Source organism: Eschscholzia californica, unplaced genomic scaffold, assembly GCF_041429995.1.
Source record: "Eschscholzia californica isolate CP2 unplaced genomic scaffold, dmEscCali1.0.p SCAF_1, whole genome shotgun sequence".
Lineage (NCBI taxonomy): Eukaryota > Viridiplantae > Streptophyta > Magnoliopsida > Ranunculales > Papaveraceae > Eschscholzia > Eschscholzia californica.
The window spans coordinates 10,132,989-10,159,275 of NW_028238198.1; the positions used below are offsets into that span (position 1 = coordinate 10,132,989).

General features: G+C 33.9%; 1 protein-coding gene across 1 annotated transcript; it reads left to right on the forward strand.

The window, feature by feature from the left end:
* The first annotated feature begins 9,583 nt into the window (after positions 1-9,583).
* Positions 9,584-25,174, forward strand: LOC147563987 (cysteine-rich receptor-like protein kinase 2). Its single transcript, XM_086642702.1, has 8 exons — positions 9,584-10,030; positions 22,434-22,837; positions 23,156-23,275; positions 23,352-23,479; positions 23,619-23,832; positions 23,925-24,156; positions 24,265-24,415; positions 24,569-25,174. Exons 1-8 carry the CDS (start codon positions 9,660-9,662, stop codon positions 24,902-24,904), a joined length of 1,956 nt encoding a protein of 651 aa, XP_086498828.1. The 5' UTR covers positions 9,584-9,659; the 3' UTR covers positions 24,905-25,174.
* The last annotated feature ends 1,113 nt before the right edge of the window (positions 25,175-26,287 follow it).

Below are 26,287 nucleotides of genomic sequence, written 5' to 3' on the forward strand. Positions count from 1 at the left end.
TAATACAACGAGATTTACCTCATACATGTAGAAACAAACAACTTATATTCTGGATTATTAGGTTTTCAATGTCCTTGCATTCTAATCCAATACTAACTCTCATAATACAACAATCTATTTCCTTTTCGATAGATATAAAAAAATCACACTTTAAACCAAGATACACCTTTATAGAATCCAAACTTGACAATTTAGTCGACAAAACATTATGCCAAAAGACAATCATCAAATCCTCGTGAATGATATGGCAAGTTGGTGTCCACGTTGTATAAGAGTGTGGTCCACAAGGTTACCCTTGTGTTAGCTCCGACCCCATACGCTCCATACCTAGGTCGCATCCGGTAGAGAGGATCGAACCAACCACAAAACTCACACAATCCTCCACCAACCCCATCACATACAAACAACCAAAAGTGATATGACAAGTTGGTGTCCACGTTGTATAAGAGTGTGGTCCACAAGGCATCCCTCGTGTTAGCGCCGACCCCATACACTCCACACCTCGATCGCATCTGGTAGAGAGGGTCGAACCAACCACCAAATCTCATACAACCCTCCACCAACACCATCACATCACACACACAATAGCTCTTTTTGCCTTAGATGACATCAAGACCACAATCATGCCTCTTTCTCGCTCTAGAGGACTCCATCTCTACCTCTTTTCTTCTTTATTCATTCTTCCTTCACTAAGGAGTGGCTTGTTGAAGATGAAAAAGATATACCAACTATATCATAAACAATACATATATTTCTTCAATTTGTTCATCAAAATCTTCTCCAAAGAATACCATTTCTCTTTCTCTCTCTAAGTTTTGTTCTTGATCTACAAAAAAGAGTTCTACACCCTTTTTATATAATCACCTCAAGCAACCCTATTTTTCCTTCTAACCCACTTCTATTTTATGATACTCAAGCCCACACTAACTTACTCTTCACATTAGGCCCAAACCCAAATTGACCTGGAGTTTTGTTATTTCCACCTAATTTGATATAAATAAGAAAATAGGGGTGTTACATTCTAGGAGATGTTTCCTCCTTTGAGACTCTTGAAGCCCAAGTAAGCTAAATATTTAGGATCGTAGTCGACTGAGATCTTTAGACCTGGTTGTGTTTTAAGCGAAACAGTGTTGGAGTTCCTTTAGATGATCTGACCGACCTCCCGATTTTGTTAGGTGGCGGATCTCTTTAGGCTCGGGGGTGCCGTTGCCTTGAGACGGGTTAACCTGTTGGGCTTCTGGTCTTTCCTTGACTTCTTGACGTCAGTCAACGGTTGACAATTTTATGTATGATCAACTTTTTGTTTGGCCTGAAATTTGGGGCTCCTTATCATTTTTTGTCTAGTTAATAACACAATCTAAAAATAGGAAATTGGGTGAAGACTCAATTTTAAACTTTATTTAGTTAAAGAAAACCAAGTTATATTTTTTTTGTTAAAATCGAAATGTATTTGGTCGGGTTAAAATCCCAATATCTTTTGCTAAGTTATTGCAAGGCATTTAAAAAATTGTCGAAAGAGTTGGAAAGTTGTAGCAAGGAGTTGCAAAGTTGTCACAAGACGTTGCAAATTTAAAAAGTACTTAGGGAGCTGGAGACTTAAAGGATTGGCCGATCCTGTTTCACCAAACCAAAAAATATATAGGGAGTTTTAACAAATTTCCTATCTAACCAATAGTTTTGATTCTTATGGTTATTTTCCAAATAGCCCCTTACTTTAACAAAAAATATCTAGATGACCCCCTTTTTTAGTTGTCGTTGTAACTCCGTTAACTAGTCATCACATTGTTGGTTATGGTACCTACTAGTATTTTAGGTGGAATCTCAGAAATCTCATGTCTAACACTAGCATTCCCAGGATCAGCATGCATAAGCTAATATTTAACTAAGAGTTTAGGATTATCTTAATCGCTATTTTTTCCTCGAACCTTTCCAATCGAATGCGAAGACCAAGAACTCCACGTGTAGCTCCTCTACTCAAGACATCGAATGTTCTACTTGATCTCCCACCTTGTAGCTAGCTAGAACTCCAATGGTGGTTTGATATGAAGAACTCCTTTATTGACTAGTTTGATAGCTTGGGAATTAGCTCACTTTCTCTTCTATACTTGATGTAGTAGAGTAAGAAAGCTTCTTGAGAAATTACATACCTTATTCAAGTTCCTAAGAACCTTATAGAGTTCTTAGTTAGAGTCCAACCCTAATTAGATTCCTAAAAAGTCCATTTTGAATAAGATTAAGGAAATAGTCGAAAATATAAACTAGTTTTTATTTTCCTATTTCCCTAAGTTGTGGCCGCCCCATGCATGGGAGTTTTCCAGATCTGGCCGGCCCCTTATGGGCCACCTAATGAGCATGGTCGTCCCTCCTCTTGGGCTCAATATTCACATACGGTTCGTACACTTGCGAGTTTTAATTTGGTCTATTTAGCCTATTATTTAGGTTAACTAGATTTCACATCAACCAGATCTCTTGTTAGAGGCTATGTTGATTCGGATTATGTAGGTGATCTTGATAAAAGCACATCCACCATAGGGTATGTGTTTACTCTTGCTAGAGGAACAGTAAGCTAGGTTTCGAAACTATAGTCCATCGTGGCTACTTCTACGACGGAAGAAGAATACGTGGCAGCTACACAATCTAGCAAAGGGGCAATCTGGTTGCAAATGTTATTCCAGGAACTTGAACACAAACAAGAGAAGGTAACTTTGTTTTGTGATAGTCAAAGCGCTTTGCACTTGGCAAATAATTCAACATTTCTATGTGTTTATTCGTGAGAAGGTGGAAGAAGGAAGCATTAGTATGGAGAAAATTCATACAAAAGAGAAACCCAAACACAACTACACATGAGGGGCATTGGTATAAAGCGCATCGGCGAATCGCAACAAAAATGTAATTTGGATTCATAAAGGAGTTTATGTACCTAGTTATTTACATTCGAGATCTTGGGAATACTAGTGTTGGACATTAGATGCCTGAGATTCCGCTTATAACACTAAAAGGCACCATAACCCAACACTATTTGCAGATAGCTTTCTCCACATCACAAGTTACCGTGGCTCTGACAAGGGTGGTTGCCCGTCAACTCGCCGTTCTACCACCAATTACTTTACAATGCTCGATTCCAGCCCTTTGTCTTGGAAATCTAAAAAGTCGCCTACCGCTGCAAAATTTTCTGCGGGAGCAGAATATCATTCACTCGCCACCCTCACTTGTGAGCTCCAATGGTTCAAGTATCTCCTACTTGCTTTTGATATTGATCACTCTAACACGATGGCAGTTTACAATGACAATCGGGTAGCTTTTCATATTGTTGACAACCCCATCTTTCATGAACATACTAAACATATTGAGATAGATTTTCACATCGTCCGTGAGAAGATCAAAGAAATCCGTCATTGCCACACGCTTCACATCTTCAGAAAACCAGTGAGCGGACATTTTTACTAAGCCTCTTGGAGCAGATTCGTTCAAGAACATTTTTGGCAAGTTGGGTGTTACTTCCATTCCTTCTTCAACTTGAGGGGGGGCATTAGGATCCATCGGCCCAACTCCACTCGGCCAACCGAATGTACCTAGTCCATAGGATCTTTTGTTGTAATACTTAGATAAGTCTAGTTTAGATGTTGTATATCTTGATAAACCTAACTTTGATTCTCCTATGTGTTCCTATATATATCAACCCACTTAACTTTACAAATATATAACAAAGAAAATTAATTAATAACTGGCTCCATCTTTTCTTCCTCTCTTTCTCGATCTCTCGATCTCTCTCTCTCTCCGGATCTCTCTCGATCTCTCTTAATCATGTTAAGAGGTTCACCCCTCTTCACATAATCAACACATCCTGGAATTGAATTTTCATATGGCCGCGGCTTTGGGGAATAAAGAAAAATCTCCGAGGAATCCATGTTTCTTTGTGAAATCTCTAGGGAATATTTTTTTATGGGGAACAAAATTTTTATAACTTACACCTCTTTCTTCTTCCCCTCTTATTTCTTCTTCTCGGGAAAAAAAAAACTTAATCATCTCATCTTTTTTTCTTCTCTATCACTCCTCTTACTTATCTTCCCCAAATCTCAAATACATACTAACCTTATTTCTCTCAAATCAACAACAAAGTTATAGAGACAAAGAGGAAAAAATCATTCTAAACCCTACAAATCATCAAACAAAAAATTTTGAAGTTCTTAATATATCTTTCATGGGATGTCCAAAGCAAGTTTCTTCCTCCATTAATCCTCCCCAAGATAAACACATTATAAACCCTAAAAATCAATTAATTTTAAAACCCTAAAACATATTCACTTCTAAACATTAGGTTGTTCTCCTATGTTTTTAGGGTTTAGTGATCAGAAGAAAACAAAGCTTTGAAAAATAAGATGAAGAAAAGAAGAAATTCGGAAAGAGTTTAGGTTTAGAACCCTAGAAAGATTTTGCTTAAATTTATAAAAGTTCTTTCTAAATTTGTTTATAGGATCTTCTAAAAATTTAGTTTTGTTTAACTCTAAAATTGGGAACCCTATAACAACAAATAGATATAAAAAACCCAATCTCGGTTGACCAATTTTGTAGAGAATTTTTATTCCCTAGAGATTTTTTTTATTCCCCAAAGCCGCGGCCTTTTCATATAAGCACGTCACGCACAAACAAAACAAATTAAATTTGAGTGAGGAGTCCCTCAATTGGGAGCCTCTCTTAGAATTGAAATCCCTAAAAGCTCCAAAAAATTTTAGGATCCCAAAATGAGATGAGAGCCTCTTACTTTTTCTTTTTTGTTGAAGAGAGAGCCTCTTACTTGGGAACCCATGTTCGATTTTCTCTTAGACAGCAAACATTTATACTTGGGGGTTCTTCTGTTCTTCGATTCATTTTTGTTATTTGAAGGGAGTCTGGTGTTGTCGCACTATGGCACCCGTTGTCCTAGGCCTCTCATTATATTCTTGCATGTAAATATGAGGTATACTTCAAATAGTAGCAAGTTTGTACAGCAATTGAGAAGAAGTGGTAACTAGCCACCCCACGACATAGTCCAACGAAAAAAAAAACCACCCCATGACACCAACCCTATGTAGTATGTTACATTGTTCCAGACAGTAGTACAACACTAAGAATACATTCTAAGCCAATGAATATTATTTAGCACTTCATGTTATCTTATATATTGATTATTTCAACTTGATGAGCTAATATTAGAACTATCTGCCAAGTGCCAATCAAATGAAATATTTCGAGGAGCCAATCAAAAAGTCAAGTAACAAGAACAAGGGTATTTCAAGTTTGATTTGTTTATTTTGATTTGATGATTCTGCCTGGAACTCAATCTGTGATAACAAATGAAGAGAGATTAATACATATAAATTATATAAAAAAGTATATTATTTACAATAAATTACATGAACATTACGTAAATTATATGTAATTTATTTCAAAGTACACGGGATTTACATATATAAGCGAAGTTGTTCTAATAATGAAACGAGTACTGTTTTTGAGATTAAAGCATAATTAATGTTCCATATAATATTCGTGATAAAGTATATATAATTTGTCAGAAAATACATATAGCATGTTCTCATTTTGAAAAACATTGTACGGGAGATGTTTGCATAATTTACTATAAATTATGGTAATTTATGATAAAGTACATGTACTGTTAATTCTGTTATGAGGAACCGTACGAAAAAACCACGTTTCATAAATCCGTACAGATTGAAAACCAGATCTGAAGAAAAAGTACGAATATCATTAGGTTTAAACTACATACCTAAAGATATCTGATATGATGATTGATTGCAACAATAAGTATACTCGATTTTTAGGAATTAGTAATGAAGGATTATCTCATCAATATCGAAATCATTAAAGAAACTTTTAGAGAGAGAAATACAATAATAACATACTCGATTTGAAACAAAATCATTAAAGAAGAATTTTGTTTACCTGATTAACAATTAAGAAACTCATTTTGAAAAACTCTAATGAATATGAAACAATTTCTTTGTTTTAATGGAAGATTTTCAGTAGATTAAGATGTAGAGAGAGAGAATCAACTACTATAAACTGAAATAGAATCACAAAAACTTATATTGATTTATGTTTTACCTGATTAACTTGATATGAAGAGACATAAATGGAAATATAGTTCTGAGCTTGTGTATTGGATTAGAAGACGAATGTTTGAAAAACAATCTAATGAAGATGAAACAAGATTTCTGAGTTTAATGGAGGTTTTGTTATGTGAATCAGATTTAAAGAGAGAGAATAAAGAGGTTTCGGTTACTGAAAATAAAGAATCACGTTTCTTTGTTTAGAAACGTGACTGAAGAGGGAATGTGGGAGATAAAAATGGAAGAAGATCTTTATGGATTTTGAAGATAAATAAGTTATAATATATATTTCTTTGTTTAAAAACGTGATTGGAGAGAGAATGTGGGAGATAAAAATGGAAGAAGATCTTTATGGATTTTGAAGATAAATCAGTTATCAGTTATAATATATGAGGAAGGTTAGATTAGGAATTATGATTTATTTGGTATTATAGGGATTTGTGTTTTTTCTCTAGATGACACCAAATGGACTAGATATCCATTTATATTATTTTTTTGGTTTTGAAACCCTTTATAGGATTAGAGAGGACTAAATGTCTTATTAGGACCCGTTTTTTGGACTATAAACCCAAAAATTCTTGTTTAAACTCCATTTATCATTCTATTATATAGTTTATTTTGTACTATCTAAAGTTTATCTGGACCACCCAGTTGGCTTTGTTTCCCCACAACTTTATATATGTCTATTCATCAGTCAAGGTATTTTTTCTTTTTTTTGTTAAAATCTCAAAGTCTTCCTTACTTGTCTCCGTTATTCATTAGTCAAGGTCTTCCTTTTATTTGTTTAAAAACCCAAAATTTAGAAGAAAATAGGAAACAAGACCCATTTTGAATTAATATTTGGAAAAAAACCAATTTTATACAAGCACATCGTTATCCCGAAATCAACGCGAAAAATATTTTTGAAAATTTCTGAACAAATCTTAGTTTTCTCTCAATAATTATATAAATTTCTGAACAAATTTATTTTTACTCAAAAATTGATTTTCAAAAATGATTTGCAATTTTTCTTTCCACATTTGACAAACACCGCACTAACGATTCGTCTTGTGACAAAATGGTTTCTGCATTTATTGTTTTGCTTCCGACATAAATATTTATACTAATGCATTTTTTTTATTTGTCTTTTGTAAAAATTAAAATGTTCTGCATATTATCCTTTATATTTGACAAACTCAATAAAAGACAAATAATATTTTGGCTCTATATATGTTTTTAGCAACATAATTATATATGTTATCAACATTTTATAACAAGTCAGGACAATCATATATGTTGTCAACATTTTATAACAATTCAGGATGTTATTACATAAGTTGTCAACAGTTTGTAACAACACAATTATATATATGTTGTCAACATTTTATGTGGTACACTTTATTTCTAATGGTCACAACTCGGATACTATACTTGGACATCTTTACATGTTATGTGGTTGTCTATTTGTTTTGGTAGCTCTTGAAACTGTCTATTGAGGCTTTAGAGGTTTCGAAATCTACTTGTTGGGGTCTGACCCAACCTTTTATTTTTCAGGACAAGGAAATAGGGAAGTGCCACCTGCTTGAGTCATAGTTAGCCTTGGAGGAGTTAGTTTAGTGGTTTTCTTTCTTTCTTTAGGTAGTTATTTGGAGTTGTATCTCCTAAACACTTGGTGTTATTTATGTTTTATCTTGTCCGACATTTGTGTCGATGATTTAGAGACATCCTGTGAGTTTTGAGAAACTTGATAAAGTTTCATTAGTTTGATTTATTGTTACTTTTTGAGCTTCATGTTCGATACTATTTGTCTCCTTGATGAGTATATCGTATATGTTTACTGTTCTGCGGAGAAATGCTTTAAGTTTAGGTTTTCATGGCGGCCGACGTGGAAATCTGGATTTGGGGTGTTATAGAGAGCCTCTTACTTGGGAACCCATGTTCGATTTTCTCTTAGACAGCAAACATTTATACTTGGGGGTTCTTTTGTTCTTCGATTCATTTTTGTTATTTGAAGGGAGTCTGGTGTTGTCGCACTATGGCACCCGTTGTCCTAGGCCTCTCATTATATTCTTGCATGTAAATATGAGGTATACTTCAAATAGTAGCAAGTTTGTACAGCAATTGAGAAGAAGTGGTAACTAGCCACCCCACGACATAGTCCAACGAAAAAAAAAACCACCCCATGACACCAACCCTATGTAGTATATTACATTGTTCCAGACAGTAGTACAACACTAAGAATACATTCTAAGCCAATGAATATTATTTAGCACTTCATGTTATCTTATATATTGATTATTTCAACTTGATGAGCTAATATTAGAACTATCTGCCAAGTGCCAATCAAATGACATTTTCTGCCATTACTTCGTTCTCACCAAAACAATAACGATTGTGAAAGAGATAGACATAAAAATAAATTGAATAAATCCTACAAATAAAGTATCTTCTATTTTATGTGGTTGTTTAAACTCCATTTATCATTCTATTATATAGTTTATTTTGTACTATCTAAAGTTTATCTGGACCACCCAGTTGGCTTTGTTTCCCCACAACTTTATATATGTCTATTCATCAGTCAAGGTATTTTTTATTTTTTTTTGTTAAAATCTCAAAGTCTTCCTTACTTGTTTCCGTTATTCATTAGTCAAGGTCTTCCTTTTATTTGTTTAAAAACCCAAAATTTAGAAGAAAATAGGAAACAAGACCCATTTTGAATTAATATTTGGAAAAAAACCAACTTTATACAAGCACATCGTTATCCCGAAATCAACGCAAAAAATATTTTTGAAAATTTCTGAACAAATCTTAGTTTTCTCTCAATAATTATATAAATTTCTGAACAAATTTATTTTTACTCAAAAATTGATTTTCAAAAATGATTTGCAATTTTTCTTTCCACATTTGACAAACACCGCACTAACGATTCGTCTTGTGACAAAATGGTTTCTGCATTTATTGTTTTGCTTCCGACGTAAATATTTATACTAATGCATTTTTTTATTTGTCTTTTGCAAAAATTAAAATGTTCTGCATATTATCCTTTATATTTGACAAACTCAATAAAAGACAAATAATATTTTGGCTCTGTATATGTTTTTAGCAACATAATTATATATGTTATCAACATTTTATAACAAGTCAGGACGTCATATATGTTGTCAACATTTTATAACAATTCAGGATGTTATTACATAAGTCGTCAACAGTTTGTAACAACACAATTATATATATGTTGTCAACAGTTTATAACAACATATCTATATATATCGTCAACATAAAGGGTAAAAGGGCGATTATGAAAAAACAAGATTGTCTTGTTTATAACAAAATTATATATTGTCCAAAGTTTACAAAATATTAAATAATAGAACTTTTTATATAAAAAAAATTTAGTAGATTTTTTTTTCTTATCCGGGCCTAGATTTTGTACTTTTCATGTATTCTTCCTCATTAATATACCTTCTATAAATTCATGGTCGACCATTCTCCAAATTATACTCCCCTTCTCTCTCTATTTAGTTTGTCTCTCTAAAAATCAAACACTAACCCATTTTGTGTCTCTTCCAAATTATGAATTCCATCTTGTGCTTGTCAATTACACTACTGAATTTAGTAGTGATTTTAGCAGCTGCCGATCCCCAAATAAATCTATTAAATAAAGGTTGTAGTACATTTAACGTAACTCAACAATCAATATTCTACACAAATCTCAATACAACTTTTTCATATCTAAGGACAGAATTGAGTAATTCGAGTAATATATATAGATTTGCAACGGCTCAGAGTTTTAGAACATCGGTTCCTGTATACGCTATGGCACAGTGTAGAGAATATATGTCGGTTGAAGATTGTCTTTCTTGTTTCTCAGCTGCTGTTTCTGAAATTAGAAGTTGTTCTATTGCTAACGGTGCTAGGGTTATCTATGATGGCTGCTTCTTAAGGTAAAGAATAATAATGATAATTATTTTATATTTTTGAATCTCCCAAATGAGTAACGCTAAATAGGGATGTCATCCGCACAGATTTGGGACGATTCATCTCCTTCCCAGTTCCGCCTCATTAGAAAAGGGATTTCACTTGGTAAATTATCATTGAGGAGGGTCATTTTAACAAAAATGAGGGGGCCCTATAAAATCTTCCAATAATTAATCGGGATGGGTATTCAATTACCATACCCGCTCCGATTAAAAATTACTAAACCATACCCGTCACGTCTCGTATAATATGAGATGAGTCGTGTTGGGTCGGGTTGAAATAAAAAAAATTGTATTTTGCTGCAAAAAAATTATTTTGATTTGAAGGAATATATTATTGGTAACAAAACTTTGTAGGAATTTGAGCTAATCAACCATAAACACTATAACTACTCAGATACTATAAATGTAAATTGATAATATAAAATTAAAGTTTTAGAAACATAACTTTAAATGCAACCTATATTTAATCTATAACATATTACACAGAGCGGGGTTTACTATCTAATACAGAACCCGCCTCGAACCTGATTATTTTTTTTAACTTCCTAACATACTACACGGAGCGGGGTTTACTATCTGAATTGTCTGAACATAATTGGTTGAGTCTGAATTAACTGAATTGAAGTGGTTGAATCTGAATTATTTTGGAAGTTAATATGTTTATCTAAATCTGAATTAGTAGGTCTGAATAGCAACTTTCACATTCATACCCCTATTATGTGTTTTTGACAAACAAAACGTACACCCTAAATTCTCAAATCCCCTCTCTCCATCCTTTTACCGTCACTCTCATTATCCCCCTCTCGTTAATAGAATATTTGGCGGGCTGGAATCCGACGAGGTTCACTGTTGATGCAGGGAGATATTCATGAGATATTCCAAGTATCTTGGATATCTTAAAATCTAGTTATTTTAGTAGTATAATATTTTTGTTCGTAGAGAATTATTATTTTTAGCAGTTTTATATTTTTAGGAAACTTTTTAGGTTTTAGATTCTAGTATTTTATTTATTTAGAAGTTGTTATTAGAATTTGATTAGGTTTAGGAAAGTAGTATTTTATTTATTAGAAATTGTTATTTGAGTTTGATTAGGTTAAGGAAACCCTAAGTCTATATAAGGGGGATTTAGGAGTTGTTTTATTCATTCAAGTTTATCAATAAAGTTCAGCTTTTTAGTATTAAATCTTCTTAGTTTTGGTTCTATAGTCTTTAGACGAAGATCAAAGACTTTTTCTGGGTTCTATAAGTTTTATACGGAGTTCTAATTCTTTTCGGAATTTTCCGCTGCGTCAGTTGGCATCAAGAGCGAGGATTTGCCTGGTTCGATATCATCTACGCGAAGATCACTTTAGAACACATCGATGGATTTGCCAAAGAGGCATCTGAAGTTGGTTTAAAAAAAAAAAAATCAGATTATTGTTAGTATTCTCTATTGTGTTATCAATCAGTCAATATGGAGAATTACTATCATGGTAACAGTTTTTCAATTCAAGTGCACCCACGTAGAGAGTATAATGAGTATAAGATCAACGAAGAGATACCAATTTTCGATGGGTATTCAACTATTGAAGAGTTTTTCGATTGGCTAGATAAGGTCGAACGACATGTCACTAATAAGTGTGATACTATTCTCAATGAGCATGTAGTTAAAATCATTGTTTATAGACTTAGAGGGAGTGCTGCAGATTGGTGGGATCAATTACAACTTCTAAGGAAGAGACAAGGAAGGGCTCCAATTCAGAGTTGGCCGTCTATGAAAGAGAACTTGAAGGAATGGTTCTTACCTCCTCATTATCAACAACACTTGTTCAAGATATACAAAAACTGTAGACAAGGATTGCGTTCAGTGAGTGAGTACTATGAGGAGTTTTCAAGATTGGTTCAAAGAAATAATATGGAAAACATTGCAGAATATGAAGATGTTGTAGCAAATCGGTTTCTAAGCGGATTAAAATTTAGTCTGCGAGAAAAGGTGGGGATAGTTACAGTATGGACTATTCAAGCTGCGTACAACTTAGCCCTAAAACTTGAAGCTCCAGAGCGGGAATATAGGAACTTTGGATTTCGAAGGGAAGAACAACCTCGCTTAAACATAAAAAAGGTAAAAACAGCTCCCTTAGAGAATGTTGAACCACCACAAATTGTGAGCAAAGAAAATTCAACTAATATTACTCACAAATCAAAATCTAACATTATTGTGTTCACAAATAAATCTCCTGATATCAATTTACACGGTAAGGAATTTGTTTCTGAAGAAATTATTCAGGAAATTGAGTTAAAGGAAGTGGTTCAACCAATTGAGTCAATGGAAGTTGTTCAGGAAATTGAGACAACGGACGTTGTTCAGAAATTTGAGACAAAGGACATTGTTCAAGAAGCTGAATCAAAGGAAGGTGAAAAACTTCGGAAGTCAAACATTAGTCTAATTGAAGTTCCTTCATACGAAGATCCGGTCTCAGAATTTGGCGAATCTAAAATTGTTTCACGTGGATTGATAAGTTGTTTTATTAGAAAGTCTTCATTGAAGTTCATAATTTTCAATCACTATACTCATGATCTATACAAGTTTATTTTTGGAGTGAAAAGCGAGTTTGAATCACATCACAATTATAGTCCGAAAATTTTCTGTGACTTAATAAAGTCTCACGTCCAATTTGATTGTTTGGTGATTCCCGTGCACAATTCACGACAAAGTTTTCTCATAGGTGTACCATTCAAGACAACCTTCCAATCAATCAGTAAACTCGAGGCGAGTTTCTTTGAAGTGGAGGAGACTGATGCAGGGAGATTTTCATGAGATATTCCAAGTATCTTGGATATCTTAAAATCTAGTTATTTTAGTAGTATAATATTTTTGTTCGTAGAGAATTATTATTTTTAGTAGTTTTATATTTTTAGGAAACTTTTTAGGTTTTAGATTCTAGTGTTTTATTTATTTAGAAGTTGTTATTAGAATTTGATTAGGTTTAGGAAAGTAGTATTTTATTTATTAGAAATTGTTATTTGAGTTTGATTAGGTTAAGGAAACCCTAAGTCTATATAAGGGGGATTTAGGAGTTATTTTATTCATTCAAGTTTATCAATAAAGTTCAGCTTTTTAGTATTAAATCTTCTTAGTTTTGGTTCTATAGTCTTTAGACAAAGATCAAAGACTTTTTCTGGGTTCTATAAGTTTTAGACGGAGTTCTAATTCTTTTCGGAGTTTTAGTATTAAATCTCCCTGCATCAACTGTCTCCCTATATCTTTCTCTCTATCTTTTTCTCCCTCTCTCAGAGTCCCTCTCTCTCCTAACGGAGAAAGAGCATACGACAATTATAGAAATGAAAAGATGAAGAAGAGAGAAATTCTTCTGAATTTTCAATGCGGTCTTTGAATAGTCAAGTTTTTTATCCTGTAATATAGCGACTTGTTTGGAACTTGTTTTCTCTACTAGACTATGGACACTAGGATTTGTGATCTTTCTTTTTCTTTAACAAATCCAGTGAGGGTTTCGTCCTTCTCTCTATCCCTCTCTCTTGTTGAATTTTGGTGTCACCTAGTGTTCTAAGAGTAATCTCAGACATCTAATATGTCTAACATTAGTTTTCAGGTACATGCAAGAACTAAAGATGAAATAGATTGGAACATAAGATTACCTTAATCGTTTTCCTTCGAAGTAAATTCGATGTTTTATCCCGAAAATAAGAGCTCCAATCGTAGCTCCTCTACTTGAGAGATCCGAGAAAGTTGCCTTGATCTCCCCTCTTTAGTGTCGACTATGACCTTATTGAAGGTTGAGAAGAACTCTTATTCTTTTACTAGTAGATAGATTTGGAGTTTTTTCTCTAAAATATCTTTCTACTACTTGATGTTGTAAAGATTGATTTTTCTAGAGAAAATATCCCACATTTTCAGTTCTTTAATGGTCCTTATATAGAGAACTCTAAAATTAAAATCATATTCAAATTAGGATTCAGTAAGGACCACGGAAAAGATAGGACTCAGAATCCTATTATGAGTGGGATTCTTAGATAGAACTCTTCTTAGATAGAAGTTCTCTCTATCCAGGACTCCCATTTGATATGGTTGGCCAGGGCAGCCCCTTAGTGGGCTTGGCCTGGACGGCCCATTACTCCAGTCGGTCATCATATGGTCGACCCTTTTAGCTTGATCTGGTTCTCTCTTTTGGGCATGAATCTTCATATCTTTGTCTGGATTTTATCCGAACCTTTTGGGTCTATTTAGTTGGATCTAAGGAACATTTTTCGTTGGTCCCACTAGTCAACTCTCTCTGATCAAGCCACCACTCTTTGGTGTAACTCGTTGTAAAATCCACTATATGTTAGTCGTGAGTCACTGAAGTAATCCGACGATCGTCGTTGGCTTCTAGCTAAGCATTACGATCCCTAATTCGACCGGACTAGATGATCTTTTGGATAAAGTCATTATTATCATATTCGACAAATTGAGCGCATTTTCATCTTGCTCGAAGGACACTCCTTCAAAAGGACATCTCCTTCAGACCGAAAAGACATGTCCTTCATCTCCCAATCCCTTTCTCTTTCTCTCTCTGGAACTGATCAACGATCCAGATTCGGCGAGGGTTCATAGATCTCCTTCGAAGATGGTGGTTTCCGTTGTGGTGGCGGTGGTCGTACTGTGCGGTGGTGGTCTTGTTTGTGAAATTTGTAGTTTGTGGTGATGATGTGCTCCAGGGTGGTGGTGGTGTGATCTGTGGTGGTGGTGGTGATTTTGTCGGATGCGGTGTGATCTGCCGACAAGGGCGGCCTAGGCCCCAAGCAGCTGCTTTGGGACTCACTTTTGGAAGGGCCCCAATATTCTGTATTCATAGGACATTCTTTTAGAAAACGTAAATTATTTTCAATGAAAATTTATAGGACATTTTTCTTTGTAGTCTACATTTTATTATGTACTTGACACTTTTTGTACTGGGAATTTTCTTATGTATCGGGAATGTTTTTATGTACTAGCCACTTGGTAATGCACTAGACACTTTTTGGAAAAGTAGGAAATTTTGTTATGTATAGTATATAATAATATTCCTATACATTCCTTCCGAAATGTAAACTATTTCACTTAAAATACACTGGACATTTTGTTATGTTCTGTAACGGGCATTTTCTTATGTACTGGACAATTTTAGATATAAATTATAGGAAAATTCGTTCACAAATTCAGGGAATCTAAATATTGTAAAAAATCCAAAAAAGTTCTAAAACATAGTGAAATAGATCTGATTTCATCCACATCTTACAAACATCTTATAAATGAATCGAAGTTTGGTCATAAATAGTTGACCAATCAACAACGATATTCAATCTGGGTTAAAGATACCTGATTTGTTGTTGTTCGATTTAATTTTTAAAAAACCATAGATCTTGATTTTAAGATTTTAAGATCCATGAATCTAGAAAATCATAAATCATCTCTTAATAAGAACCTAAGCGTACGAAACCTATCATAAATCACCAACGATCCTTGATCTTCTGAACCATATGAAGTCGATCTTTTGATCTTCTTTTAGAGAGAGAAAGAAACCCAAAATATCGATCCTGAAAAGAAACATTAAAAGAAACCATTACCTGGAAAAGAAAAACAGAGAACTTTTAGATGTTTAAGACATTTGGATATATAAATAGGAAGTATTGAAACAAAACAATGGGCGGAATCTCAAAATTTCGAAACAAATGGTGCCACAGATGAAAATTTGAGAGCGAAAGATCTTAAAATTTGGGCCCTTTTTGGAATGTTCGTCAAATCCGTCGATAAAGAAGATAAGATCTGAAAGTTTTAGAGATAGAAAAAGAAGGAAAATATCCTCGATTTAGTGGAAATTTTGAATTTTCAAAAAAAATTGTACTTTCCCGCGTCAGATTGTCAGAAAACGTCATAATTGCCTGTCCAATGACAAGAGGGGAAGAAAAAAAAAATGAAAATCAGGAAAAAATGAGATGTCCCTCACATTTGGACCGAAAACTCATTTCTTGACAAAACTGGGATGGACTTCATTTACCCTCCATTATTTGAACCCCCGACTCAGTTTTCAACTTTTTAATTATACAAGCCAAAAAGCTTTCCAAACCCTATTATTTCTTTTTTAAGACCCTGTCCCTATTATTTACTCCTTGCTTTTCTGTTTCTAAATTACAAATATTTTTCTCTCGATAAAAGTTTTTGTTGTCCTGACTCTCTTCTACGTAGTGCTAAAGTTCAAAATCTGATTTCTACAAGAAGGTAACGGTTCTCTATTTTTGACTTTTTCACTCTTGTTATTATCATCCTATATTCTATTCTTTTCTAGTTTCTTTTAGTTTATTATATTAGAAGTTTTGTCTTTTTAAAAAGAATTAATTTCTATCTTATTTTTGAAAAATAAGTGTTAATTTATTATATTAGATGTTATCAATTAAACAAGTTATGGACGGAAGAATTAGAACATGAACTCATAATTAGTACTTTTGCATCTTAAAAGGCAAAAAGAATGTTATCGAAACATAATTAGCTCATCTCTATATGTAAATTGGATTTTCTTACACATTATACCGTTCCGGGTTATGATTTTTAATAATGTTTTTCGTACTAATTTATCTGCTGCAACAAAAAAAACTTTTTATAGCTAGTGAAAAAAAAGTCCCAAAATTTTCTTCGTTTTAGGCCTTCCAACTACTTGGGTCGCCCCTGTGTGTCGAGGGTGGCTTTGGTGCGGCTGGGATAGATTTTTTTTCTAAAACATAGGGGCATAAACATCATTTGATATATTTCAGAAAGTAACCCACTAGTTTAGACCTGTTTTGAAGTCTGGAATATGTCAGTTCTTTTCAAAACATTCAGACTTTAGTCTAGTTCAGCCAAAATTTCAGATTTTCTTAAATTCGAAAACAAATATCTAAAAACTGAATTTGAACCCAATTCAGATTTGAAAAATATAAAAAAAAAACAAACAACATTATAGTCGACTCCAATTAGTCAGATCATATTTCTCCCTTCCCATGGACAGATCAATTGGAGTCAGTCACATCACCGTTCTAGTCCAACTCTTAAATCATTTAACATTTCCGCTTTCAAATATTTTATCTACAACTTGAAAATGGGCCGGATGGTCATATAGTCGATTAGACTCAAATCAGAGAACCTCTCGAACTGACTTAATCCAGTAAATTAATCTTTACAGATCTGTTGTGAATCATTCACACAACCAAAGACACTCTGTTGCATAATAGTTATAAGTTTATATTATCTATAAAAAGAATTAAATATAACAAAATTCACCCTATGTTTCAATAAGAGTATAAAATGGTAAACAACATGAAACCACATCTTGGCCTCTAGAGATGACAAGCTAACAATAATAGCCCCTCCGAGATAATTAGTTTTCAAAATAACTTTTATTTCTTTGTCAAGGGGTTTAGACACGCTCACCATTCCAAAAAGAACTTCTATTTTTTTTGGTTTCTTTTACCATTCGAGAAAATTTTACCTTGCCCCGACTCTTTCTTTCGTTGAGATCCGACGGCGGACGACCAAGCAGCATCTGCGATGACCTCCATTGATTTTTACTTTGTGTTAATATTATCTTGACCCCAAAAGATGATCAATTCACCAAAATATTCCCCTAAAGATATTCCGTAAGAGAATGGTAATACTTAACTTTGTCTTTCTCTTTTCACCCTCTTTCAAAAGTTTGTCTTTGTTGTCTACATTTGGTTGTCCAAGTAGTTTAATCAATGTTGACATAATAAGTTTTTGGGGCTTTATAAGGGGTTATTCGTTCAGACATTTTAACAGATCTTCGAAGTTCTTAAGACCTTTGAAGTTTGGCGTTATTGGTTACGGTCTTTTTTTAAGAGCTTCGAAGTTTTGTGTTATTGGTTCAGACCTTTATTTAAGAACTTTAAAGTTTCGTGTTATTGGTTCAGATCTTTTTTTAAGAATTTTAAAAAAACGCGTTATTCATTTTTTATGAAAAATTAAGAACTTTTAATCAAAGATCTGACCCAAGGACTTTCCGAGACAAATTTACTCATAAATTAGTCAAATTCAAAGATCCACCTAAACAGGTGGATCTTTGAATTCCTACTTTGGGTGTACCTAAAAATGTTTTTTTTTCTTATCTCTTTAATGTTGTTGATTTCTCCTTATCTCAAATCTCTCTTCCCCCCCCCCCCCCCCCCCCTCGAACTCCTAATATAATTTGCTTGTCTCCATAGCATCCACCTCTTATAAAAAAAAATTATTTTTTCATATAAGCAATTGATTTTTTTTTTTTTTTTTTTTTTTTTACTTTTAATTCTTTTTACGCGAGTCGAAGACGTCTATGTGTTTAGTATTTATTTTGGGAGCCTACCTTTTTATTTTCTTCTTAAATTCTAAAATAATACTTTGTACATAGAAATTAAACTTTATTTATTGCAATATTATAGCTAGTAATATGGGAACGCGCTTTCATTCTAAAATCAAGTTTAGCTCTTAAAATAATATAACGTTCATTGTAATATCAAACATTAGTTTGGACGGCTAAGATTTGAAATAATATAATTTGATTTTAACAAAAAAATTCCTGATTTTCAAAGTTTTTAATAAAAAGATTTCCGAACTTAATGATTAAAAACTTTAATATCCCGGACTTTTAAAAGTTTCAAACTTTAAAGTTTCTGAACCTTTAAAGTTTTGAACATTTATGTGCCAGAACACTTAGATCTTTGGAAGTGCGGAACAAAAAAAATCTAGTAAAAAGGTCTGAACGAATAACAGGCCCTTAAGGTCTATGGTGTTGGGCTTTAAGGTCTATGTTGTTGGCCTTTATGCCCCTTAAATTATTTATCTTTTCTATCCTTTGCATCTTCTTCGGAAAATGGTTGTTCACACCGACCACCCATCAGCAACCTATTGTTCTATTTTTCCGTTCTTTGGTCAGCCACGCCATCAGTGGAGTGTCTTTTTCTCAACCTGTTTCCCTCCCTATTTCTCCTTCCAACAAAATAAAAGAAGAAACACGCCTAAGCAGGGATTCGAAACCGCATAAACTCGGCAATAGTTCAACACCTTGTCCGTTGGACCAACAGTAGTAGTTGTTGTTAATAGCGACCTCTGCACACTTATTCTTATACGATACATATATTTTTTTTATTAGATGTCGTATATGAAATCGTACAAGTTGAACGGGGGTCTATAGACCCCCTAGACTCTACATGGATCCGCCACTAACTGCCATCATTATCCGACCACCACCAAATAAAATTTATTTTTCGGTGGAGTTTCTCTTTTGTCGGAGTCTTCTCCGATCTCAAACAGATGTAAGAGTAAAGAGGATTCATCTTCCAACAAAGGGGAATCTTTCGTCAGAAAAACACAATGAGATAAAGAGAAGAGTGGAGAAACAAAGACAGGAAATAATGACAATAATGTTCTTGTCTGTGATTGTAGTGGAAGGTAAAGATGGATAACAAAAGAAAATATATTTTCTGTTTTAGCAAAAGAGGATGTTGGCAGACGATCGCTAGCCGGCAATCTTTCTCACACGATCAGAAGGAAAGAGGGTGTGCTGGAATTTCTATTGAAATGAACGATGAAAAAAGCAACTATTAAGATTAACACATAAATGAAAAAAAAAAAGAATCATTCGAGAAATTGGTTATCTTTGGAGGTGAAAACTAGAAGTATATTGGATTAACATTCATAGTTAAGAAGATCGATTACAATAACTCTCTTATATAGAGTGAAAAATAGAACAGGAAATTTGGTCGGAGGCCCGATTTCATGTTTTTTTTTGTCAAAAAGACAAATTATCTTTTTGTTCTTGTAGGCCCCATAAAAAGTTTGGAAATAGTCTTGAAGCACAATTCTAAAAGCACTCCCATTTCTAATGCCGAAATTGCCCTTAGAATCTTAGATTGCGAAGCTTTGCAAACTGGTTTGCAATCTGGTTTACAGAGCTTTGCAAACTGGTTTGCATTGCTTTGCAATCTAGTTCATAGAATTTTGCAAACTGGTTTGCACTGATTTGCAATCTGGTTTGTAGGGCTTTGCAATCTGGTTTGTCTTGCAATGACTTTGCAGAGCTTTGCAGTCTGATTTGCGGAGCTTTGCAATCTGGTTTGCAGAGCTTTGCAGACTAGTTTGCACTACTTTGCAAACTAGTTTGCACTACTTTGCAATTTGATTTGTCTAACAAAGCTTGCAATCTGGTTTGCAGTGCTTTGCAAACTGGTTTGCAATCTAGTTTGCAATAAGGTCAGTTTCGTCTTTTCCCTATATTAGATTATTTACAAAAATGTCACACGGAGTTGAAGCTTATAAAAAGTTGATAAATCTTTTTTAACCAAAACTCAAATTTGTAGGGAATTTTGGTCAAATTTCCCAAAATAGAAAAGCTAGAGAAAGTGATAGTGAGTTAGAATTAACTAACTTTACATTAACTAAAAATTCACTTAACACATCAAAGGTGTCCATAACATCCTTCATCAGTATTCTTCATGGGATTTTTATGAAGGCAGCCTCTTAACCTCTTTACTCTTACACGACTAGGTACCATTTTAGTGAATTTAAGTATACCAAGTGTGCTATTGTTGTACAAGAAAGCAATTTCAAAACAATCAAAACAATCAAAATAGAAATTTTTGGAAAGGAATAGATGGTCTAAGTTTAGTGCGAGAAATTCCACAGAGAGGGAGAATTGACTCGAAACGGCAGTTGTTAATTTGACTTCTATTTATTTTGGCCTTTCACTTTTTGATGGTTGTATAATTGACCCAATGATTGTTATGGTACCCTATTTTGATCATCTCAAATTCTCAATAGGGATCTTCCTGTTGAATTTTTACAGCAAAACTAATATTTCATAAGTTCAAACCAAAATGATTTGGAAACTCTTTAGGCATACTCCGTGGTGTACTCTCCCTCACATGACAATGATATTTTGGTCTTTTCAGTCAGATAAAATTTATGAAAAAATCAAAATATCCTTGTGTTGTGAGGGAGAGTATACCTAGGGAGTCCCCCTATCAATTCTGAAGTTCAAAATGGGATTGTTTCTTTCTCCAAAAAAATTGGTACTGTTCATTTTTAATGACTCAGGGTCGTGGATGGCTCGATGCGGGCAGGGCGCCCGCGTTGGCCCCAACTACAAGGGCCTATTTTGTTCTCTATAGTAATATATTTCGTCTAATTTAAAGTATTATTAGAGTTTAATTAGTATATTAAACTGAGGATAGCTCATGGGATAAGTTCCATAGTTTGTGTTCATTCAATAGGTCTTGGGTCCAAGTCCAATTAAAGTCATTTTGTCATTTTCTTTTTAAGTTGTAACAACCAACTGTCGAAATTCTAAAGTTTGTACAATCATATACAAATTGGGTAACTTTTATTTGGTTAGGACAATCCTAAACAAATGAGACCTTATTAAAATTTAACAATGGACTCTAAAATCATCAGCCACGGCCCTGAATGACCTATTTACATGATGATCTACAGTTTAGTCAAACTCTCTTAGTTTTTAACGAGTGGGATGAATTGATTAATGGGTTTAACATTCACTTTTTTGCTAATAGTGGTATGGTAGATGACTTTTTTTTTTTTTTTTTTGTTGAACTGATGACTTATCTTCTTTACTATCCAAAAAGAAAAGAATGATGAAACGGCTAGGTCTGAAGAAATAGATGTTACTGGTAGGGCCGTAAATGCTAGTTTATCGGGCGGATATTATATATCAATATCCGTATCCGACTCCGTAATATTAAGTTTAAGTTTTTAGTAATTAGATCTAAATAATAAATGTCAACCAACCGTTTTATATATTATTATTAATAAAATTTATATTTATATTATCTTTACATATTATTTATTGGATACGGATATTTATCTGATTGGATGTTGGTGTATCTGTATCCGATATCCGATAAGAAATATTCGATATCCAAAAATTCAAATATTTTCTTCAAAAATCGATTACGGATACGGACCAGATGTCGAATGTTCATATATCCACTGACAGACTTAGTTACTAGAATGATTCAAACGGTAGAAATACGACAAAAAGGTAATCCTCATAACAATTTTTCTTCCTCATTTTGTTTGATCTAAAGTCTAGATGATGTGACTTTTTGTGAAAACAAATTAATCACGTATTTTCTAGACATTTTTTTTTGAATTGGTAAGCGTGTGTCTCGAACCCTTGACCTCTAAGTTGGAAGACTTACCTCTTACCACTTGAGCCGAGGGTTGTTGGCTATTTTTCAACATTTCAACATAGAACATTGTTAGACTAACAAGTCCCATAGAGAAATACTAGTTTTATGTCTACAAATTATCATGAATACACTGTCTTAAGATATATGCTAAATTACCATATGATTTTCCATATCTCAAAAGGTACGAAAGCAACAGCTTCTTCGATCAGGCAACTGTCCCTGGAAACGCCGCAACATGCGGAAACTCATCTTCAACTCAAGCGGCCATTTTCAATACTACAATTAATGAAATACTATCAGAACTTCTGATTTCAACGCCAAGAATAAAAGGGAAATATGCAGCTACAAGGAGAAAAATTGGTAGTGGTAGTAAAAATTTTGTATATGTTGTGGCACAATGTGCAGTTTCAGTGAGTGAAAATGGGTGTAAAGATTGCCTGACTGTTGCCCAGAATAATTTACAAATTTGTATTCCTAATACTAATGGAAGAGCAGTTGATGGTGGATGTTTTCTAAGGTATTCAACAACACCATTCTTCAAAGATAATCAAACGACGAATCTCACTCCTTTCCTAACACAAAACGGTAAGTTACGATTTCCAGACATGCGGTTTAACCCACCATTGTTCTTGTTGTTAAATAGCTTCTTATTAGACTCAGAATCTTAAGGTACTACATAATAGTTTGAGTTTTTAGATTAACTCATTCTTAATATGGGGTCAGAGCTACATGTTCATCTCCTTATGTATGGGTAGTTCGGGTTAGCATATAGATTATTTTTAGTTCTATCCATCCTAGCTAGACAACTGTGTTGTACAATTGTAACCCTTTTATATCTAGTTCAACTGTTCAAGCTTGTTTATAAGTACCACAGATACTTATATTACTATGGAATTACTCCAGGAGGTTCAAGCAAAAGGAAAGCAATCATCGGAGGAATCGTTGGAGGTGTTGCATTTTTAGCTCTAGTTATGTTCATCATATGGTTTCTATTAAGAAGAAAGCCTAAGAAGATCCCAAGAGGTAACAAATTAACAACTCGGGTATTTTTCCGTCAATCTTAATAGTTGAGAATGATCAACAAATTTTCATGGTACAGGGGATATTTTAGGGGCGACCGAGCTTAGAGGACCAGTGAACTTTGATTATAGCGATCTTAAATCTGCAACAAAAAACTTTAGTGAAGAGAATAAGTTAGGGGAAGGAGGATTTGGGGATGTATACAAGGTACATTCTTTTACCTGTATGAATTTGACATGACTTATTTATATCATATCCATTATGAAATTATAATCGTCTAGTCGGAATGGGAATTAACTCTTTACTTTCTAAGCGATCTTTTTCTTTTGTTTATTTCTTGTTTTAGGGTACTTTGAAGAATGGGAAAATTGTTGCAGTTAAGAAACTTACATTTGTACAATCGAGCAGAGCAAAGACGGATTTTGAGAGTGAAGTTAAGCTTATAAGCAACGTTCATCACCGAAACCTTGTTCGCCTTCTTGGATGTTGTAACAAACGCCAAGAACTAATATTGGTTTATGAATACATGGCAAACAAAAGCCTTGACCAATTTTTATATGGTATATAACTATACAGATAGATATAGATGTCGTCTTCCTTCTTAATTTGCCAAACGTCGGAAATGATGTTTGTATATTTTCTCGATTGACAGGTGATAAACGAGGTACACTAAACTGGAGGCAACGGTTTGATATAATAGTTGGTATTGCTCGAGGAATTTCATATCTACACCATGAGTTTCATGTATGTATCATACATCGTGATATAAAATCTAGTAACGTATTGCTTGACGATGACTTTCAAGCCAAAATCGCTGATTTCGGTTTAGCAAGGCTTCTTCCTGAGGATCAAAGTCATATGAGTACCAAATTTGCAGGCACATTGTAAGTAACAGAAAAGGGAATCACTTCAATACATTTCATATCTAGTATTTTCGACGACCAAGTTTTATAGAATAAACCTAATTTTGATATATGTGTATATTTGATCAGGGGTTATACAGCACCTGAATATGCAATTCATGGGCAGTTATCTGAGAAAGTAGATACCTACAGTTTTGGTGTTGTTGTCCTTGAAATTATAAGTGGTCGTAAGAGTAACGACATTAAGCTTGAACCCGTTACTCAATACCTTCTTGAATGGGTAACTTTTCATTTTAGTCTCATAAATCTTCTTTTTCTCTTTATATGGCACGTCGTACTGTCACTGTACATCATCTTCGCACAAAAAAAATAGGCAAGTTTTATAACTTGATACTTTTAAGATAATTTAAATTTTATCATGATGGTTTAACAGGCATGGAGACTATATGAAGAGGGGAAATTGATGGATTTGGTGGATGAAACCTTAGATCCAAAGGAGTACAAAGTAGAAGAAGTAATGAGAGTTTTAGAGATTGCTCTTTCATGTACACAATCCTCAGTTGCAGGTAGACCAACAATGTCGGAAGCTGTTGTTCTTCTATTGAGCAAGAGCTCCATGGAGTATAGACCAACTAGACCTACTTTTATTGATGCAACTAATCGTGTTCGTGGTGATACATCCTCCTCTTCCATTTCGGGTACTTCATTTTCTTCTGTTGCTACTTCTTCTGTTGCTACTGTTTCCGTTCATGAAGTCTCGAGCCGTTGACTTGTAAGTTGCTAAAAGGATCCAACCTAGGTTTTTTCTTTAGCAAACTGAGATGATGAAGATGTTAAGTTTGAACTCACGGAGTTGGATCCCTTGAGTTTCTTTGTGGAATATTTAGTTATAGTTGTGTGTGTTATTTTTGTATGTTACATTTAAGGATGCCTAATCTTTGAAAGTTCTGATTACAATATAGTATGTAATAAGCAATATAATAGATAAATAAAATAATGTTTATTTAGTGAACATCAAATATTAAGGAGTTAAAGACTATACCTTTTTTTTTTGTTGAACAAACTACACAAGTGCGCCTGCATTGGTTTTGCTTTCCCCATTTCGCCAGTTTATCTGCTTGTTTGTTGTTTTGCCTAGGAGTGTACGAGAAGATGATGCTCTCGAAATTGTTCCTGAGATTGTAGATATTGTCCATATGTTTCCCAGATTGTCATTGGATTGAAGTGTTGTTGTTGTTGTTGTTGTTGAGGTAGCGAATTAAGTCCTGATTGTCACTCTCAATGTGGATGTGGTGGATTTTTAGTTCAGATGCCCATTGCGTTGCATATAATATAGCTTGACATTCACATTCTTCTGTATTTTGACCTCTGGCGGTGTCTGCTAATGTTGCTATGAAATCTGCTTGATCGTCGTGCATGATACATCCAATGCCTGCTGGATCTGAAAGAGTCGAGAAGGAGGTGTCGACATTAATTTTGATGAATGGAGCTGCTGGTGGTTTCCAAATGATCATGTTGTTGTTTATTGTATTGGTCGTTTTTAAATTTGATCTGGTTGTGGTTCCTTTGATTCTGGTAATAACCAGCATGAGGGATTGTTCTTTCGAAGAGAAATATTTGTCACATCTAGCTTTCCAAATAAACCATAATATCTTAGCGTATAATGTTACCTTATCCGCGTGTAGATCTTTCCATTATAGAATCCAGTCTCTGAGAGTGGTAATATTCTCTGTCATAATATTAAAGTGAAACCAAATAGGGCGAGCATAACAACAGTGAAGTAGTACATGAGTAATAGTTTCAATATTCTCACAGTACACACAGTTGTAGACATTACCGATAACTTTACCAATTTTGTCTCGCACTGGTAGACTATTCGTACAACATTTCCATAAGAATAGTTTGATTCTCGGTATATTATTTATAGTCCAAATAAAATTCCATTCTATCGTCTCATATGAGTAGTTGTTGGTTCTCAAATAATGATACATAGAGCGGATAGTGAAATTACCTGATTTGGTTAAGGTCTATCTCATTGTGTCTTCTTTTTGTACCTGTAGATTAATACTAAGGATAGCCCTGCAAATATCACTGTTAAAGTATTGAGATATAATGTTCATATTTCACTCGTTTATTATCAATTAGTTGTGCC

Coding starts and splice junctions, on each gene's coding strand:
- LOC147563987 (XM_086642702.1), top strand. CDS start 9,660: ATGAATTCCATCTTGTGCTTGTCAATTACACTACTGAATTTAGTAGTG. Junction 23,480..23,618: donor GATTTGGGGATGTATACAAG/GTACATTCTTTT, acceptor TTCTTGTTTTAG/GGTACTTTGAAGAATGGGAA. Junction 24,416..24,568: donor CTCAATACCTTCTTGAATGG/GTAACTTTTCAT, acceptor ATGGTTTAACAG/GCATGGAGACTATATGAAGA.